Source organism: Mchenga conophoros, linkage group LG8 (genome assembly GCF_057382185.1).
Source record: "Mchenga conophoros isolate Kocher_MC1m ecotype Shallow Benthic linkage group LG8, M_conophoros_male_GT1.1, whole genome shotgun sequence".
In the NCBI taxonomy this organism is placed as follows: domain Eukaryota; kingdom Metazoa; phylum Chordata; class Actinopteri; order Cichliformes; family Cichlidae; genus Mchenga; species Mchenga conophoros.
In genome coordinates this window covers 13,905,795-13,925,287 of record NC_140533.1, presented here as the reverse complement: position 1 = coordinate 13,925,287, position 19,493 = coordinate 13,905,795, and the positions used below count along the sequence as shown (strand labels likewise).

General features: G+C 44.0%; 1 protein-coding gene and 1 long non-coding RNA gene across 6 annotated transcripts in view; one reads left to right on the top strand and one right to left on the bottom strand.

Annotated features, from left to right (window-relative positions):
• Positions 1 to 181: 181 nt before the first annotated feature.
• On the bottom strand, positions 182 to 10,828 carry LOC146568353 (uncharacterized). Its single transcript, XR_014893616.1, has 2 exons — positions 10,428 to 10,828; positions 182 to 4,178 (listed from the first exon to the last, which is right to left on the bottom strand). It is a non-coding gene; the product is annotated as an uncharacterized LOC146568353 (long non-coding RNA).
• LOC146568352 (voltage-gated potassium channel KCNC1-like) overlaps positions 4,405 to 19,493 on the top strand; it is a 54,485-nt gene continuing 39,396 nt past the window's right edge. For all 5 annotated transcript variants that reach the window (XM_085284359.1, XM_085284355.1, XM_085284356.1 and 2 more), the window contains exons 1-2: positions 4,405 to 5,062; positions 12,366 to 13,055. In XM_085284359.1, coding sequence (XP_085140485.1) covers positions 5,015 to 5,062; positions 12,366 to 13,055 — 738 coding nt within the window. In that variant the 5' untranslated portion in view covers positions 4,405 to 5,014. The remainder of the gene's footprint in view (positions 5,063 to 12,365; positions 13,056 to 19,493) is intronic.

Genomic DNA, 19,493 nt, shown 5'->3' with positions numbered 1-19,493 from the left:
ATAGCTTCTATTAACTTCTGAGGACAAGATAATAGCTAACAGAAGCGAGGACTGTCTATTCAGTGATGTGATTCCAGATTTTCCACCTTTTCAATTGAAGAGTTTGCATAAATGATACATTCAAAAGTGCCACCAGTCTAGACAAGTTATCACAAACACACAGGAAATAAAGACAACCACACCAAGATACTTTTTCTTTATTTTAAGTTAAAGAAATGCAACAGATTGTGTTTCTGTTTACTACAAAACACTGATGTGCTGGGCATCCCCAATTGCACTTTTCACCTCTGTGCAACCAAGTCCAAAACATTATTATAAAGAAAGGTCAAGATTTATGTCCAGAAAAGCAAACCACCTCTAATCACATGCATTGCATGTGTCTGAGTGTACACTGTTTAAAGCTACAGTAGTACAATAGTTCTTTTTTTCCCTTAAAAAATCTTGAATGAAGCAGATAATTACACACTGCCCAATAAACAATAGAAACAAGTCAGCTCGAGGCGATATTAACAGCAGTGTAGGAAACACCATGACAATAAGACTGCTTTGACTCATTTCATAAATCACATCGTGAGACTGGAGGCATTACTGCTGTTGCTCACACGCCACTAGTTAATAACTCTTTAAAAGGCTTCTTATAGTCTTCCCAATTACTGCACTTTGCTGCGGCTGTTGTTGACATCTGGTGCTTGGTCCCACACAGCATACAAACAGCAGCTCTGCTCTGTTTGATTTGTGTGTTCTGTCTCGTTCCCTTACCACAAGCAATTGTATATCCTCGTACACCTTCCACCGAACATAAAATGCATCAAACGCCTTAAGATCGCTTCGGGAGGTTTTATTTTTGTATAGGCTGTTTAGTCCTGCCCTCTTTCATTTTTTAACTACGTAAAGGTCTCAACATCCACCTCTGCAGTAGGAACAATAACTCCTAAATAGATTACTAGAAACTGTGTTGAACCTATGAGATTGAGGGCATTTTCACAGCTTCTTTCTCAATGCAGGAAATCTTGTCTCGTCCACACGATGTATGCTCAGGTCTGCTACCTGCTTCCTTATGCATGAGCTGCGGTATGCTGCCGCCCAGAGATTGACTGCGAGTGTCTGTGATGACTAATGCTCACTCTTAGTATGGACAAAGTTGAGCATTCAGTATTTATGCAGGTTGATGAAGAAACAGTGTCAGCTACTTTCTGTGGCTGACTTCCTGCTCGTCTGTTCTGGCCACAAAGCAAGGCTTCACTTTGAACTGAAAGCAGAAAATGGTGCCTTGATGAGCAGTGATTGATAGTCTTGTTGTTATTGGACATAGTTGGTACATTAGGTTTTAGCTTAGCAGCTCTTTGACTTTGGGCCATGCTAGTATTTTGGTTGGTTACATTTATGGGGACAGCCACACAGTGGTGAGGTGTGTGGCAGATGTGGCATATTGGTTCAAGGTGGGGGTGGGTTTACATAAGGGTTGACTGACAGGCTGAGAGATGAGGTCAGGCAAGACTCTTAGTGGACGTGCACATGATGCTGTAATCTATACTGAGAGTCTGGAGAGCTAGAGGTATGCAATGGAGAGAATGGGAATGAAAATCAGTAGAAGCAAAATAGAACATGTGTAGACAGATGTGGCTGTGAAGGTGCAAGGACTACAAATGGTCCACTATCCAAAACAATGGACAATGCACAAGAAAGGTGAAGAAGAGAGTGTGGGCAGTGGAGCTGGTGGAGACGAGTGTCAGGGGTGATTTGTGACAAAAGGGCAGCAGCAAGAGTAAAAGTCGAGGTTTATAAAATGGCAGTCTGACCTGCTGTGACGTATGGCACTGACAAAAAGACAGCAGACCAACCAGTGGCAGTGGTTGAAGATGTTACGATGATCACTGGGAGTGACCAGAATAGGCAAAATTAGAAATGAGTACATCAGAGGGGCAGCTTGGGTTGAGCATGTTGGAGACAACGCTAGAGAAGCAAGGTTGAGATGGTTTGGACACATGCAGAGGAGGGATGGTGGGTGTAGTTGAAGAAGGATGTTGAAGACGGAGCTGCCAAGCAGGAGGAAAAGAGGAAGACCACAGGGGAGGTTTGGGAATGCAGTGAAGAAGGACATGCGGAGTGTTGATGTGACAGAGGAGGACGCTAGGACAGAATAGTGGTAGATGGAGGCAGGTGAGCCACTGTGGCGAACCCTAAAGAGAGCAGCCAAAAGAAGAAGAAGAGTCTGATGGTTGATTGTTCCTCCAGTTTGGTCCAGACTGGATTATTTCAGTCTGGACAGATTATTTCAGACAATTGATTGCACTGTAGCCAGTTCAAAATCTGCCATTGAGGCCTTTTCATTAGCACAGATTTTTTCAGAATTTGCAGTAAAATCTCTTGTGAATTATATGACTTGTCAAGCTTTTATTTAATACCTACATATTGTCTAACACTATATCCAGGCATTAGAAATAGTGTGTATAACTCTTTGACACTGACTTTAATCACTTAAGACTTTTCTTTAGTTTCATGAGCAGTTTTATCCTCCTCAGTGTATCACTGTGAATTTATACTTATCTAAGGCTAAATAATGCGGGCTGTGAAAGCTACTGTTTTAATTATAGCTATAAATTCATAGGGTCTAAAAGATAGGCTCTCCCAAGTGTACCTAACAGCGGTCCTTTGTGTTCCTACTGCACTCTGACTGCTTTCCTTTGCAAACTGTAAACAAAAGGATCTGTGCTTATAGTTCTTATGTACTTCTACCACTCAGTACAATTAAACACATTTAGTTTATTGTTTATTTCTCGTAGAATTCTCTGATTTCTTGTTGGATCCTCCCTTTGCCATCCCATTTTTTTTTAAAATCCTGGAAACGCCCCTCCTGTCGCTTCTCTCCCTGCCTCAGGCTGTCCATGCACAGTTATGCAAGGGTGGGGAAGTCCCAAAGCAGAGCTGTGCCACCAAACTGAAATGACTGCAGATGGAATAACAATCCTCAGGCTAAATGCTAAAATGATGAATTTGGTAGATAATTTGTGCTAAACACCAGCTTCATTACTGAGAGCATTACATGCAAATTTTGGCTTTTGTCCAGTAAAGCCCAATAAAGCTGCTGCTGTCTTGGCCAAAGACTCATAGTACTGCCAATACACCAAGTGCTTTAGATGGTTTTATGATAAAAAAAAAACTGTGGTGTAGAGGAGTTTGACACCTCTATAAATCATACGTTTGACTGATCTGAGACAATGCCGCAGGGCTCTTGGAGGTATAAATGAAGGCGTGTTCCCTGAGGGAGGAAAAAGCAGCTTCTAGATTTTGTGCTTAGATCTGTAAGGTTCGTAAAAGGTGACTTAATTTGAAAAATTACTTGAAAAAGGACTTAAAAGCTGCTTTGCAAGACACAAATGGCTCCTGTGTTAATCATTTTAATTTTTCAACTTAGTGGAGAAAGAAAAAGAAAATAAAGACTCAGGCTTCCTGTTCAGAATAGCTGACTGTATTTATATTTTGATGCCCTGCCTACAGCATAAAGCCCCTTTTCCTTGCACAGACTGCATGGGATGCATTGGATAAACTATCACATTACAGTTCAGATGTTACAGTTTTCAGTGTTTGATTCCATAAAAAAATCAGTAAATATCCTTAAATATCTCCCACCTTCCTTTGTCTCCTTAGCTCACTGGTTTTCTGTCTGCACTTTGCTCTTACAGGAATATTTTGTGGTCAAAGGACTTTTCTTCCTTGTAAGTTTCATGAGATGATGCAGCTCTCATTGACAGTTTCCTGCCAGTAAGTGCACCATCAAGATATCCTGCTGATCTCTGTACTTTTGCTAGAAGTCGTCTCCACATACCATTAGTCTTCTTGTAAAAGCAGCAGGTAGAAAGCAGAGTTTTCGCCCCAAGATTCACCTAAAAATCATGTTGTTAATCCTGTGACACTTTGTATAATATTACAGGCTATAAAGGGAATATTCTCCATGCAGCTTCACTTATTTCAAGAATTTCAGATTTTTTCTTTTAATGTATGATAGCAGAGATGAAAAAAAGCCAATTTTTCTGTATTTTTACTGTTTTCAGACATAATCCACCAGCTTGTACCACATGACTGGTGATGTCAGCCAAGGCAGAGTCAAGGCTGCGAACCTGTAGACAAAATGGTGTTTGTGCGTCCGTCCAGCAGAGTGAGCATGTGTGGGCTCCAGGCTAAAGTGGGGAAGTGAAGGGGGAGAAACGGGGGGAGAGAAAAAACAGGCAGTTAAACAAATGAAAATAAATCAGCGCATTTATTATTTTTATAGCCCAGCGTGTATTTTTTTTCTCTCTCTCTCTCTCCTCAGCATATGTATTTATAAAGTTCAGCAGCCATATGAGAAATTAGCCTCTGTATTCACCGGGGTCCTCCCACCCCTCTGTCTTCTTCTCTAATCCGCCCACATGTATCGTCTGAGGAAAAAAATAGTGCAGAAGGTGACGCTCCTCCAAAGGAACAGAGAGAGGCACAAGAGAGGGAAAGGCAAAGAGAGCGAGGTGTCTACAGGCTGCATCTCCACTGAAACATTTGGATGGGGGAGACAGAGGAAGAGCTGAATGGTAGCTACACCCTGCGCCTGGAAGCGTAGAGACACTGTAACAAAGGCTGGCAATTATTTTTGTTTTTGGCAATAACAAAGGTGGGAGAGGGGCTCTGAAATCGAGGGGAAATAGCCAAAAGACAGATTTTTGTTTTTCAGGGGGACTTCTGCTTCATTTCATCCGAAAGACTCATCCCGTGCCATCATCAGCATGACCATAAGCTCTAAGTAACATTCGGCAATAACGCTATCAAAACAAGATTTCCAGCAACAGTCGCGCGCAATCCTATTTCTGATTTATTATAATCGCGTGGAGGAAAAAACCCTCCACAAAAAACAGAAAAAAAACAAACAAACCCCCAAAACAGATCAGCTGAATGTCTGCGAGAAACTGGATACTCTGTGAAATCGTAAGAAAGAGCAATCTAACAAAGAAAACTACATTTTGATTGATCTTTTTAAAGCTTGATGTGCGTGTTTCTGCGCGCACTCGAATCGAACCAGAACCAAAAGCAAGTGAGTATTAACCGTGTCTGTGTATCTGTCTGTATTTTTATGGTGGTTTTATATTCTGCGTTTTATCCGCCTAATATCAAGCGGGTTTTTATTGGCCTGGATTAAAAAAAGGCGAAAATACAGCCTCTAACCTGCATTCAACAAGTATCGTGTCTTTCCCACAATATCTGCAAAATATTTCTGTATCCTGTTTCATGTTTTAAAATCAGTACGTGGAGAAATCAGGATATGTTCTGTTCTTTTAATTATTATTTTTTCCTTCTAGCTGCTATAAGAGAAATTCAGTCTGATTTAGTGTTGCCCACTGATATGACGCCTCAGAATTGTTCCATTTTATAATCCCTAACATCCTTCATTGCACAAATGGTGGGTGTTTCCCCATCTACACCACTAGATCAGAGCAGTTTCACGCTTCTGAGAGGAATGTGTGTGTGTGCATCTATGTGTATGTGTGTGTGTGTGTATGCATTCCTATCTGCATCATTTTGTCTGTCTGCATGAGTAAATAACTCCATGTGTGTGCTGCTTTTGCGCATTTACAGGCATGCATTTGTCCTACCTGCATGTGCTTTCAGTGTGTGCGTGTTTGTGTGTTTGCTTGTGCATCGTGGCAGCACTGGGTAAGTGTCAAGGCCTGAAATGGAGGTTTGATAAAGGCACTATAGGAGTAGGGTGAGAGGGCTGACACACAAACACACAGAGGAGAAGATGCTGTGAGGACGATATGAAGGGTGGGGGTTACTGGAGTGGAACTACTGGAAGGTTATTGCGTCTCATCTGGGAAGTCTAGCAGGGCAGTTAAATGTCTAGACACGGTCATCTTCTTCTTCTTCCCCCTACAACCCACCACGCCACCACTTCACCTATACTCTGACAATCTGCTTCTGCCACGTTCCGCTGCATTACACACAAAGTCTCTGGTTTCATAATGCCTCTTCTGCCGTCACTTATCCAGCACATGCATTCCTTTTCCTGCCAACTGGCTCCAACGTGCTCTCCCCCTAATGGGAACTCTACATCTTTTCCTCCATTTGCACTCTCTTCTTCTGCCCCCAGCATCCTGCATTATAAATCTACAGCTGGTGCTATTTTTAGATTAAGGGTAACCCAGAAAACACCCCCTTCGATTTTAGCACAAGAAAAAAGGGAAAAAAAGGGGGGAAAAACTCCAGAGACGGTGGCATGCTGTCGGTTGATGTGATTGGCAGAGTAGTGATGGGGCTTGAAAAGGAGGGCGCTGCTGTTTAAGCAATGGGGGGGTAATCTATTTTGAGGCAGTGATTGAATTACTGATCTGTCGTGTCCTGGGTTTTGTGTGTGTGTGTCCCTGCCTCTGACCCTGTCTCTTCTCCGAGACTCTGATGGTTTCTCTCGCTTCCCGTCTTCCGTTATGAAGTTTCCTCCCGTCTTTCATCTGATTTACCACCTGATTGAGCCTAGCCGGTCTTTTACGCCCTCTTTCTTTCCACCACTTGACCTTGAGGTTCACCTCAAGATCAAATTTCATGTCATTTCTTCTCATGCCATCTTGTTTTTATAGCTCTGCTTTAAAACTTCTCGCCCTACTCCCCACCTGCTTAGACTCCCATCTGTGACTTAACCTTGCCCTGCTTTTATGTCTAATCGCTGGATAGTTCACAGGTCAGAAATTAGTCCAGTAATACCTCTTCCCTCGTCCCATTTGTCTGTCTGGCCTCATGTACCACATCGCTGCACTGCTGGATCATAATGGTCCTAATCATGCAGGAAGGGCAGTGTCATTAATTAGGAGGAGACAGGTTTAAATTGCCTAAAAGAGAGACGGGAGGTTTGGGGGATGAAGCTATCTGCTTCTGATGCAAATGCTCCAAGAAAGTTTGAATACTGAAGGATGTTCGCTCAGATTTATCCATGTCCAAAAATAGAGTTCATTCCCGACATGACACACTATCCTGTGCCTTTACCCCCCCTGTGCTCAGTGCTGTTTCAGAATTGTTATGACCTCTCCTTGAAGCACCTCCTCCTCCATCACTCCTCCTTCACCCTACATGCTGTATCACCCAGATCTATCCAAATAGAAAAAAAAAAAGTCAGCCCTCATCGTCCTGTAGGCAGAAAAGATTTTAGTCATGGACACTGACTGAGCTTCGGAGCTCTATTACAGGCTTCATTGCGGCCAGTCTATTCCTGAAAATGACTTTATGTATTAATCCCCCCCCCCATCCATCCCCCCCACATCATTAAAACAAACGTTCCCAGGGATATGTTTCCTTTCCTGAAAAGAAAGGGAGCAGCTGCTGCTGCTGCATGCTTCTGGCTGGGGTGATTGACCAATATGCACAAGGCTCAAGACCCCCCTTGGGGGTGCTGGTGCTGCGGTATTTGTGGATTGGTCAGCCCCCGGGAGATCTACACACTGGTGTTGCTGAGTGGAGGAGATGCCTCCGGTTGATTGGCCATTTCCTTTATGCCTCCTTAATTGATTGGCTCTTTAATTCATGTTCTGGGAATTGGCCACTAGTGAGCTTTGTCATTGTTATTATTATTTTTGATGTGTGGTGCCCGCTTACATCATATTTTTCATTAGATTAAGCTGTCTGAGAGCTGCTCAGAGCCCCGTTTTCTTTGCATACACACCCTTTTTTCTTTTCCTTTTTTTGTTGTTGTTGCTTCCTTTGCATCCATTCATGTAATTCCTGCTATTCATATCTATTCATACTCTACCCAACCCCGTGCCACTATCCAGACACAAACACCCACACACATCTTCTGTTCTCCTGGCAGAAAGAGAGTCAGAGCATGAGGTGCAGTGACAGTGGAAAAGGGGGAGGTGGGGGGAGGACAGAGCGTGGTGTGACACCGCACTAAAAGGGGAGGTGACCGCAGTGCTTTTTTACCATGCTGCAGTGCTTCGGTTTCTCCTGCTGGGGTCTCCTCAGCACTGGGGAGTGCGCGAGAGGGGAGAGAGCGAGGGGGGACGAGGAAGGGAGGGAGGGAGGCGATATGGATGGAACAGCGTGAAGCCTTGTGGTTACATCCTTTGATGAGGTAGCTGGTGGGAAAAAAATGGCTGCACACCAGAAACACATACGTAATTTGCGCTGTCTCTCCTCTCTCCCTCGCACACACACGCGCGCATACATAAACATACATTACACACTTGCCTGTAAAGCCTTCCTCTCCCCCCACCCGAGCGGCACATTTGCCATTCAGCTCAGCTGTGTGTCTGTTTTACATCCATACACTGGTTTTCCTTCCTCTGCTCGCCCTCTTTTAATCACTCTGCTGTTTTCATGCGTTTTGCTGGTACTGCAGGACATCTCCCTCCCTCTCCTTCTACACACATGCCTTCACGTACATTCAGGTGCTATCCTGAACCACTGCAAGGTCTTCCTCTCTGTGCTTCTCCTCCTCCTCCCCCACCTGTTTTTGGCTCCTCTCTTTCATTGCCCCACCACTCTTCACTTTGTCCTATACCTTCCCTACCCCTACTTTTTTCCCTCTTCTCCTTCTCCAGCACATCTAAGTGTCTCTCATCTCTTCCCATCTCCCTCTCTGCGATTGGTAATTGTTCTTTTATTTTTTTTGTTGCTTTTTCTGCCAACTGCTCGTTCTGTTCCGCATAGTCAGCACTCCTCCAAATTCCTCTCTTTCCTCCTCCTCTCTCTCTCTCTCTCTCTCTCTCTCTAGCATCCCCACCCCCCCACCCCGGTGCTGCTGCTGGTACCTCACAGTCAATGCATCCCATAATCTCGTGCTCCCTCCCCCTCTTGCTGCAGTGTTTCTGCTAATATATATTAGCGTCAGTGCAGTCTTTGTGCACGAGCATCGCGCGTGCGCTCCTCCTCTCTGAGACCCGTTCTCCATATCTATCTGCAGACGTGATCTCCTGCCCTAAAAGGTTTAGAAAATTAAGTTGCTTTTCGGCTCCAAAATGTGTGTGTGTGTTTTTTCTCAGTCTTTTCATTGTAGCCAGGTGAGCATGTGTGTGTGTGAGTGTGAGTGTACCCCTCCCCTCACTCCCTCCCTCATTCCCCTCTCCTTCTCGCTTTCTTCCCCCTCTGTATGTGTGCAGTGGTGAGGCAGTAGTAGCAGGGTGGCGCAGGACATGGTGGCCAAGGCAGGAAAAGCTGCAGGAGAAAGAAAGTAGTGATGCTGGAGGGGAGGAGAGAGGAGGCGAGGGGATTGTTCCTTCACTTTGCTCCCTCAGCACTCTCCCCCTCCTCCTACTTGCTTCTCCTTCAATTTTTATCCTCTTTCTCGACCCTTTCTCTCTTCTTTCTCTCCATCATTGTTTTTAATAACCGCTGCTTTTTTACTTTCTTCATTTTGCACCTTCTGTAGCCTTACTTCCCCACTTTTAGCCCCCCCCTTCCGTGTGTTTTTGTGCTGCTGCTGTCAGTGCTGAAGGTGCTGATGCTGACTCTTAAAGAGAAGTGCTTACCTCCCCTGTATTAAGATGAACTGAAATGCAAAGCACTCACCTCACCTCTAAACTCTTTACAGGCAATCTTGTCACAATGATGGCAACATTAGCTCAAGTTCAAACTTAAAGGCTTTAACAATTCCCCAAAAGAGTGTGAGAGAGAGCCCAGCTGAGCCCTTTCCCACTTAACCTACACGTTCTGGTACATGAAAGAATGGTTAATGAGAATCAATAGTCCCACCATGTTTAAGTGTGAGGGAACAAAAAGGCATTTAACTGCAGTGACAGGCTTGCGGCTGTCCACGTATAAAATATTCAGAAGTTCAACTATATCCCATGACTGCCTGTGAAGAACACGTCAGGGCACGATGTGTCAAAGTTAAAATGGCAACAACGCAAAAAGTTATTTAAAGGATGGAAGTTTCACAGGGAGTTCACAGAAGCTGCTTCTTAAAAGTTCCTGAGCAGAGAGAGTGAAAGAGTGCCGCTGTCCGTGGTGCTGAAAAATAATCTACCCCACAACACAAGTGTTCTCTGCTGGGAAGCCCCACCGGACAAAGCTGACTGTGGATTAAGATCTTTTTACACTCTCCCTCTCTGACCTCATCACTCCAAACATTCTGTTTGTTGCAGATATTTCTTCAGGCTCTATTTAAAGCATCAAACTAAAAGTACTTTGGCACGATAATGCAGTGCAACTAACAAATTCACAGTTTTTTCTTTCTTTTCTGTCAAGTAAGCAGTTTGAATGCTCCTGCACCCAAAAACAAACCAAAAAACAGCAGAAAAACAAAACTGCAAAGAAGTAAGACTGCCATAGAAAAAAAAAAAACTTAAGGCATCTAACACTTTGATTTGTTTTCTGATCTGTGAACTTAGGATGTATTACTTTAAGTTTTTGTCTCCTGTGCACAGTTAGTGCTTAATCCATGCAGTAGCCTTGATTTTGCTGGATCTTACCTGAGTGTTGCCAAGACACAGGAAACTTTTCCATGGACAACCAAAAAGTTGCTCCTTCAGACAAGAAGAACAGGATTAAACTCTAGCAAAGCGAAAGACACATAGTAAGTGGCATCCCGTGTGAAAGATAGCAAAAAGTAAGAGGGGGAAGGAGAAGGAAAGGATGGAGCCGAAGGAAAGGAAGCTTACTTTGGAAAAGGAGAAAAAGAGAGGAAGAGGTGAGCGAAGTCAAAGACGAGAGAAATGGAAGAGAAGAGAGAATTAGACTGTAGGACTGCAGTGAGTAAATGAAAACAGGGAGGGGGGTAGTAGAAAGAACTGGAGAGAAAGACAGAGACGGACAGGTACACTTGAGAAGAAGAAGTGAAGCCCCGATCCCCTTCCTCCAATGAAATGTGATTCCTTTATGCGGAATGTGAGCGCAAGTGAGGAAGACAAAGTGAGGGAGAGAGTCGAACTAGGCAGAGGGTGGGGGGGAGGGAGGGCTACTAAGAGCTTGCAGGAAAGGAGGGGGAGGAGGAGAGTGGTGCATTTCCTTGACTATAAAAAAAAGGTTCACAACATGGATGTGGTGCAGGTACGGCCTTTGCGGCTGCCATCACGTGGCTTTTCTGAAACATCGCGAGCCCCTCTGGATGGCAGAGCAGCCTGTGGGTGAACAATCCGACCTCACCTGGAGTAGAAACAGAGGGAGAGCGCGAGCAAATAACTCTGGCTTTTTACTGCAGCAGAATTCATTCACTTTTATAGAGCACTCTCCTTTGCAATTCCTCCTCCTCCTCCTGCCCCCTTACACACTCTCCTCTACCCCCTTCTTCCATTACTAGAGGAGAGACAATATTACAGTAGCTGTTCGCTGTAAATGCCCCCAGTGAGAGTGCTGCATTCACTTTGTCTCTTTTTTCCACCCCTCTCTCCAAAAATCACCCTTTCTCCCTGCTTTGTCCCCCATCATAAGGTCATTGTCTGAGCCTCGTTCTCCTGATTGTTCTGTCCTTTTTGCCCCTTTGGTGGATTTAAAAAAATGAAAGAAAGAAAAATCGGATTTATGTCCTTTTCCTCTCACCTTTACTTCACTCCCCTCCTCTTATCTATCCCTGCATGCCATCTCTCTCACACACACACACACACACACACACACACACACACACACACACACACACACACACACACACACACAGAGTACATGGGAGAGAGAACAGCAGAGAGAGCATCGGCATAACTGTGCGTTGCATGGATCTCAGTGCGGTCGGAGGGGGCTGCAGCAGTGTGTGTAGCACACGCATAGGCTGATTGAGGAGATCTAACATTAGTACGGACACCACACTCTCGGGAGGCAATTAACACACACTCACACACACACACACACCAGAGCAGCATTCGTGAGGAAAGGCGGGGGGATAATAAGAAAGATCCCCAGTTCTCCTCTATGTTCACACATGACTCTTTGGTAAAGGAACAGGATTTCTGCATTTGTGCAGGAGGGGTGAAGCTGAGTTGAGTGGCTCAGTTAGAACACTGACTTGAGCATCAACCAGATCAGTATAGAGACCCTAAAGCTACATAGCACAGTAACTCCAGACTGGGATCTGGGATCTTCTCATCACACTGGTGTCAACAGTCAGCCCATATGGTTGCTGACTCATGAATGTGCTCTAAGCCACCTGTTTATTGCTCTGGCATGTTTGTGTGCTCCGGTATGCTGTGCTTAAAAAAAACAAAACAACTTTGCTACCCATCAATTCCATCCCTGCTCTCCTTGTTCCCTCTGCACCTGCACAAGGTCGTCTTCCTCCCTTCCACTGGCTGATTATCAAGTGAATGATTGCACATACAGCTGGCATTAGCGTGTGATTTTTAATGTGTATTGCAATGTTGATAATCCACATCTATTTCTCCCTTCTGCTGAAATTTTCTGCCCTTTTTTCTCTCCCGCAGACTCCTCAGACTCCTCCCTCCTCCTCCTCCCTTCGGTTTCTCTCATCCTCTCCCTCCCCCCGGTCCTCTATGCTCAGTTCGGTGTGTGTATCCTCTTTTAAAGGGCGCAAGGGTGGGAACAAGTCGTCCAACAAAGCATGTTACAGCGCAGACATGACTTGTCCGTCGGAAAGCGAGAAAATCGTGATAAACTGCGGGGGGGTGCGGCATGAGACCTACCGGAGCACCCTAAAAACGTTGCCCGGTACCCGCTTGTCGTGGCTCACCGAGCCGGACGCGTTCAGCAACTTCGACTACGACCCCAAATTAGACGAGTTCTTCTTCGACCGCCACCCGTCGGTGTTTTCCTTCATCCTCAACTATTACCGCACCGGGAAGTTGCACTGTCCCAACGATGTGTGCGGTCCCCTGTTCGAAGAGGAGCTGGCCTTCTGGGGCATCGATGAGACGGACGTGGAGGCTTGTTGCTGGATGAATTACCGGCAGCATCGGGATGCGGAGGAGGCGCTGGATAGCTTCGAGACTCCAGAACCGGACGCGCCAGACGACGACCCGGCGCTGGGTGGTGCGGATGGGGACTTGAAAAGACTGTGCATGCAAGAGGACGCGAGGAAAGCGGGCTGGTGGAAAACCTGGCAACCCAGAATATGGGCACTCTTTGAAGACCCCTATTCCTCCAAATATGCCCGGGTGAGTTACCCACGTCTCTTTCAGAGGGACCAACTTATTTCTGCATAGGCTACTGTTGCATATTCTGACTAATGACATCTCAGAGTACTGCCTGAGTCATGATAAGTTTTAAAAAAACTTTTTTTTGTCATCCAGTTAACATTACCTGCAAAAGCAGAAAAATCAAGCCCTCGTAATTAAGTGAAGAGTTATGACTGCTGGCGTGTTATTTCCAACAGTATAGCTCGAGTTAAATGTTGGTGTATGTAGACTTACTGCTATTGAATAATTAATGCTGATAGCGCAAGACAAAAAATGGGAAACTATATGTCAGCTGTGTTGGTAAATGGGTATTAGACGAAGTAACAGTGAAGACTGTCAATCACATTTCCACATTTGTCTCGGTATCATGATTTCCATCGTCACATTCTCCTGCTCCAGCAGGTTTAACGCGTATCTGCCTCCGGACGCAGCATCCGCTGCGCCTCCTGCATCCAAACGCCTTCATTAGGTGATGCTTGTCCGTTTGTGATGCACGTCGCTGTGCCGTTTTTCATGTTGGTCGTATTTATTCTGGCACGACGCCGAAAGCAAGCTTTTACGACGTCGAAACGTCAGTGTTGTACTGCATGTCTTTTCACACATTTGCCCTTGGTAGTGCTTCACTCTGCTGATTTTTTTTCTTGTTCCAGTTGAAAGCTACATGCCTTTTACGCACGGTCCTTGTTCCTGTTACGCATAACTTACTCCTGAGCTGGGATAGCCTTTATTGTTTTCATGTGAATAGTTAATGATTTACTTGCTAAAAGCAGCTGTTTAATGGCATTTGATCACACAGGTGTAAGAGTAACAAGTGCCCCCGACTGTGGTTTGATCTGTGGGTTTGTGAAAACAGTTACATTTGGCTTCGGGTCTCCCCCCTCTCACTTAAAGGCATATCCAGCTGTTTGATCACAGCTGCTTTGATTTTGTGTATCGAGAGTTATATTCTGATCATCCTCATCTTGCTCCCTGCTTTTGCTGCTAGTGATATTTTCAGTTTTGAAGGTGTGAAGGCGAGAAACCACTGGTGCTGTGGAATGTATGAATACTGTAGGTCCACATTCTAAACCAGACAGTCGGCAGACACCTGCAGTGGCCAGGCATTCATGCCATCATGCTGAAAATAGCTGAGTGGGGAAAATGTAATCATAAATCACTGCACACTCAGCAATACATACTACATCTACAGTTATCCACAGATGAGACTATACCTTCACTCCCCCTGTTTTCAAAACTCACACATACATTTGCACCTCTTCTGGTGCCAGGTATAGATCTGCATACCTGACTTCAGTTCCCTCCAGAGGAAGAGAAAAGTGGCAGATGGTGACTGACACATAGTCTGGGTTTAGGCCACCTGATCTGCCTCTCTGGACTTGGGATCAGGCAGGAAGTGCTTCTCTAAGAATTGCTCTCAGATTGATTTCTTGCTACTCCAACCCCGTCTACCTCCACTCCATCCCATAGAAACAACTCACCTGGGTAGTTATGTATACAGGAGGGAGACATAGTTTGGATTTACATGCAAATTTGGTCCAAGCAAAAGGAGGCGTCATTTTTGCTGTTGCCATACCTCGGATGCAAGCTACTGTAGCTCCTGTCTAGTTGCTCGAGTGCTGTGTGTTATGCTCTGTATTATGCAATATACAGTTAAACACTACATCTACAGGCAAAGACCACATGAATCATACAAAAACATTCATTCAGCATAATGGCTGCAGTTAGTGGTGTTGGCGATACTACATGGGTGTTAAGGTGCGATTAGTTGGATTCGTTTCAGTGCCTGCAAAACATTGGCTGTATTTGTGGGCGAACGTAGCCCCAGTTTGCTGTGTAGGTCTGATATGCCAGTGCCATACGTCAAACAGCGATGTGACCCAGATCATTCCTTTTTCTATTCCAGCCTTGCTCTTTCTAAAAGTGTCCTGTTCGGTGTGGCAGAACCTTTTTAATCCTGAGGGATCCGAATTACATGTGAAGAGACAGAGATGAAGAAGGGCTGAGAAACAGGGGAAAATAAAGAAAAGAAAATGAGATGCTGATGTGGAAATACAACGAGGCAGATGAGAGAGAGAGACGTAGGGAAGAAGTGGGAGATGAGAGGAAATAAAGAGAGACAGGAGGAGAGACATTACTCTAATGATTTAAAGGGGGTTTGTTTGCATGGCTGTGATGTAACGCGCCAGCAATCAATGTTTTGATCGGAGCGTTCGACACGCACGCGGGGGCTTTTTCTCAATTTCACCTTCATTGCAGGTGATCGTGTGAGGCTAGCTCGTGGATTTACCGTAGTATCACACACACACACTCATGTACAAACACACACATGCTGGTTTTCTCGGTGCTGGCTTTTCTGCTGCAGTAGACGCGGGAGGAAGGAGGGGGAGCACTGGAGAAAAAGAAAAGAGGTGGAGGGGGTGGGAGTGAGAGAGAAATGGAGAAGAGGTGAGATAGTGGAGAGACATCGAGGGAAGAGGGACTGAAGGGGAGCCTGAGAGGGGTACTGACTGGCAGGAGGGGGTGCACTGAAGAAAGAGAGGTGAAAGAGGGGTACTGAGACAAGCAAGGAGGGGGTGACAATCACAGAAAGAAAGACGTTGCACGATGGGGGTGGGGACCCTTGTCTTAGCGTCTTCGATTATCTGTGAAGGCTCGAGCCATCCAATTTTCCTACCCCGACCCTCTTGCCTGCCTATTGATTGATATTTTATTGATCATCCTCTCTCGTTGCCTGTTTGTAATGCAATTCCCTCTTTCTCAATCGGCTCTTAAACTCCGGGTAAGCTCGGGCTCATTCTGCGCCACTGAACACAAACGGTTAACCCATTGACAATTTTTATGGACATATATGTTTCTCTTTGATGAGGTGTTATACAATACAATTTGCATCTGATTTCATTATTGATCCAGGCCTGGGTGACATAGATTTTCCAGCGGAGCTAAGACAGATTTTTGATCTTGGTCTGTTTATTCCCTTTGTTGTTGATGTTTTCCTCAACTTAGTGTTTTAAACTCAAGTCTGCTTGAACAGCAGCGATCGCAAAAAAATAAGATATAATCTACTAATACATAGTAATGTTTTGTCAGTGCCATTAATTGTCACTCGACAGATTGAATACATGCTAATGATGAAGACAATAACAGCTGATTCATAATTATTAGTTACCTTAAAAAATGTATGGTGTAATAACAAATTAAACAGACACTTAAAAAACACGGGACTGATGTTAAAGCCTGGATTAGGGGAGTTAATCTGTATGAATGTGACACCCAGATCAATAACACCACTTAAACATAGATCTCTATAAGAATGTTGAACTAATTATTCTTTGTACTGTTTCAAATATTTTGCTGTGTTTAAAATAATCTACTTTTCAACCTGCTATTAACTGATGGATTACCTGTTATAATCCTGTCATACAGCGCCACTGTCCCACTGGTTTTGCTGTATTTCAGTTACTTCCAGTTTCAAACCAAAAGGGCCCAGTTGCCTTTGTCAGCAGTCTTCTGACAAAACACCATTTGCCGCTCAGCATGTACAAGACGCCCCTTTGGCCCCACCAAATCTGACTTTGTGTGCCTGTATTTGAGTCTTTTTTTGGAAAGGGGGGGGGGGGGGAGAGATTGTCCAGAGCCTACCTCTCCCTGAAGGTCATGTTTTGTGGTTCATTGTTTGCAGTTCTTTTCCACCGTGTTCAGTGCTGGAGCGCACAATGCTGTCATAAACACAAATTTGACCTGCCACTATGCCACAGCCTGAGAACAGGTTGTCTCCGGGTAGAAAATGACAGGACTGGACAGAAAATAGACAGAAAGGATGTACTGACAGGCATTTATGTAACCTAAGTTTATGTTGGAGACAATACATCTGAGTTAAGACTCGTCACTAAAAAGCTACGTATGCAAAGACAAAAAAAAAAAAAGTGTTTTAGTTGTCTAATTTGGCTCATAGACAGCAGTAGTAAAAAGGTCTTTGATAAAGTATTACATCAATTTTCAATAAAGCATGTCGCCCTCTTTTGATTTTAACTGGCAGAGGATTTATACTATATACTGGGTCACTTCTAATTTAGCAGTCTTGTGAGATTTTTTGCACCAGTTCTGTTTGCCCCAGAGCTACACAGCTCCAAATACAGAAACTCCCAATTCTGGTAGGATCTCAATGGAAACTGTGGTGAAGGTGACTGTCTATTGTCTGCAAATTCCTACGGCAAATAACAGCCAGTTCCCTGCCACAATCGGAAAAACCAGCCGATCCAAGCAGAGCAAGAATAGCCAACGGCTTTTAGTGACAATAAAATGATTATTTTTTAAACCGCATTGTCATGTCATCTTAGTAAGAACTCATAAATAACTAAACATAGCAGAAATTAGGCAAATCTGTTTATGTTTCTGGTGCTGAAGAAAAAAAAATATCGGCCCATTTACTGGATTTCTAAATCACCGCATGTCATATCGGTCTTCAAAATCCTGTGTTGGTGGCGGGCCCAGCCTGCAGCTGAAATCCTTTATTAAGCAACAATGAGAAAATTATTTCAAAACTCTTTCAAAACTGGAGCAGTGGGTCTCCTCTGTTCCCAAGTGCTTGCAGAGTGTTGTTAAAAGAAGAAGTGATGTAACACAGCGATAAACATCCCCCTCTCCCAACTTTTTAAGAGTTCTTGCACCATCAAAGTTTAAATGAGCGTTTATTTTCATTAAACCATTTTTTCTCAGAATACTAGAGAAATACTGTGTCTTATTTATTCTGTTTCCATTTAGATAACATGTTTAAATACTTCTCAAATCATTGCATTTTTATTTAATGTGCAGCTTTTTTGGATCCAGAGTTCAGGTTCTACCTTCAGCAGTGGGAGTGATTCCCAATTACTTCCATTCAAACGCAATCCTGCTAAAAAGGCCTATTTTCCCACTTCCATTCTAGATCCCCTCCCTGTGGGCTGCATCTGAAAATAGCAAAGAAAGGGAAAGGAGGCCCTAATTTGATTCTTGATCGCAAATCTATTCTTCCATTACTGGAGAGAGGATAAGACTCTGTGCTTATATGACCATTCAGCAAATAAGCAGAAAAAACCCCACAATTCTCAAAATACCTAAAGCTTTAAGCACGTTATCAAGTTCATTAAGATAAACTGTTTTTTCAGATCAAGTAGAGGCGTGGCATTTATTTAACCTGCCTTTCCTGTGCTTGCAATTGGTAAATATATATTTTGTTCTGTTTCAATTTTCACTGACAAGGTTCTGTACTGCAGGCCTTCTCGTGTTGTGTTTGCATCGACGGAAGTCCCTGTCCCCTCCGTTCGCTGGCTTGTAACTTGAGCTCTCACTGTTGGCGATACATAACTGGATAAATGCTTGATGTTTCATAACAAGGACAGAAGCACGACCTTTGAATAAGCAGACAACACCTGAGAGGGCCAAAAAGAGCCTGATGTGACCTTTGTAGTCATATATATAGGACCGCATACATTGCAGCTGTAAGTAAGCCATCTGAATGCCTACACTTAAATCTGAGGTGTTAGAGGGGAAAAAAAGAGTTGACTAAACTGAATAAATAGTATCAGTTTAACCTTTTTTACCCAAGGCCATGAGTGTCAAATTCATTTTAGTTCATGGCTCGATTTGATCTCAAGTGGGCCAGTAAAACTGCTAATGATACCTTATATAAAACACCTCCACATTTTTCCCTTTCTTCAACTAGTTCATTCTTAAAAAGCTCACATTTATTGAACTGTGCATTAACAAAAACAGATGATAAAAGAGCCCCAGATGCCTTAAGAAACATAACTCTGGTTTATGCTACAGTCACACTACCAAATCCAAGATTATCGTAGCTGTGTGCAAGCAACTTGCAGTCTTGTTCCTTTCTGATGCTTGCTTTGAAGATGGGGACCAGGTCTGCACCCGCTCACAGCCAGCTGCCATTTTCAGAGGGAAATTTTCAAAGTCAAAGCTGTGGGGTCAAGTTCCCAGTTACATGCAGTCTGTGATAAAACAGCATTTAACTTTGATATCTGTTACTGTCTACACAAACAGAAATTCACATTAAACAGAAGCTGATATTAACTGCTTACATTCAGAGTCCAGTCCACCAGGCGACCTGTGTGATCACCTTGATTTTGAAAGTGGTTACTTAGAGGTTGAGCATGCAACACCCTAACCATGTGGGCGAACAGTTGGTCACTGCAACTACGCGTGATCTGTTCCTGAATGCAAACATTTAAAAAAAGATAAATAAATAAAAGAATTTCTGCTTGCGAGGAGGTTTCCATTCTATTTTTACTCCAGAATTACTGATCCATTAGAAGAACAAAACAGTTTGGGACATCTGCCTCTTGTGACATTAGCTATTTTTGCAACTTGTAACACAGGAAATGCGACACAATACATTCCTGCATTTTTCCTGCATTCCTGTGT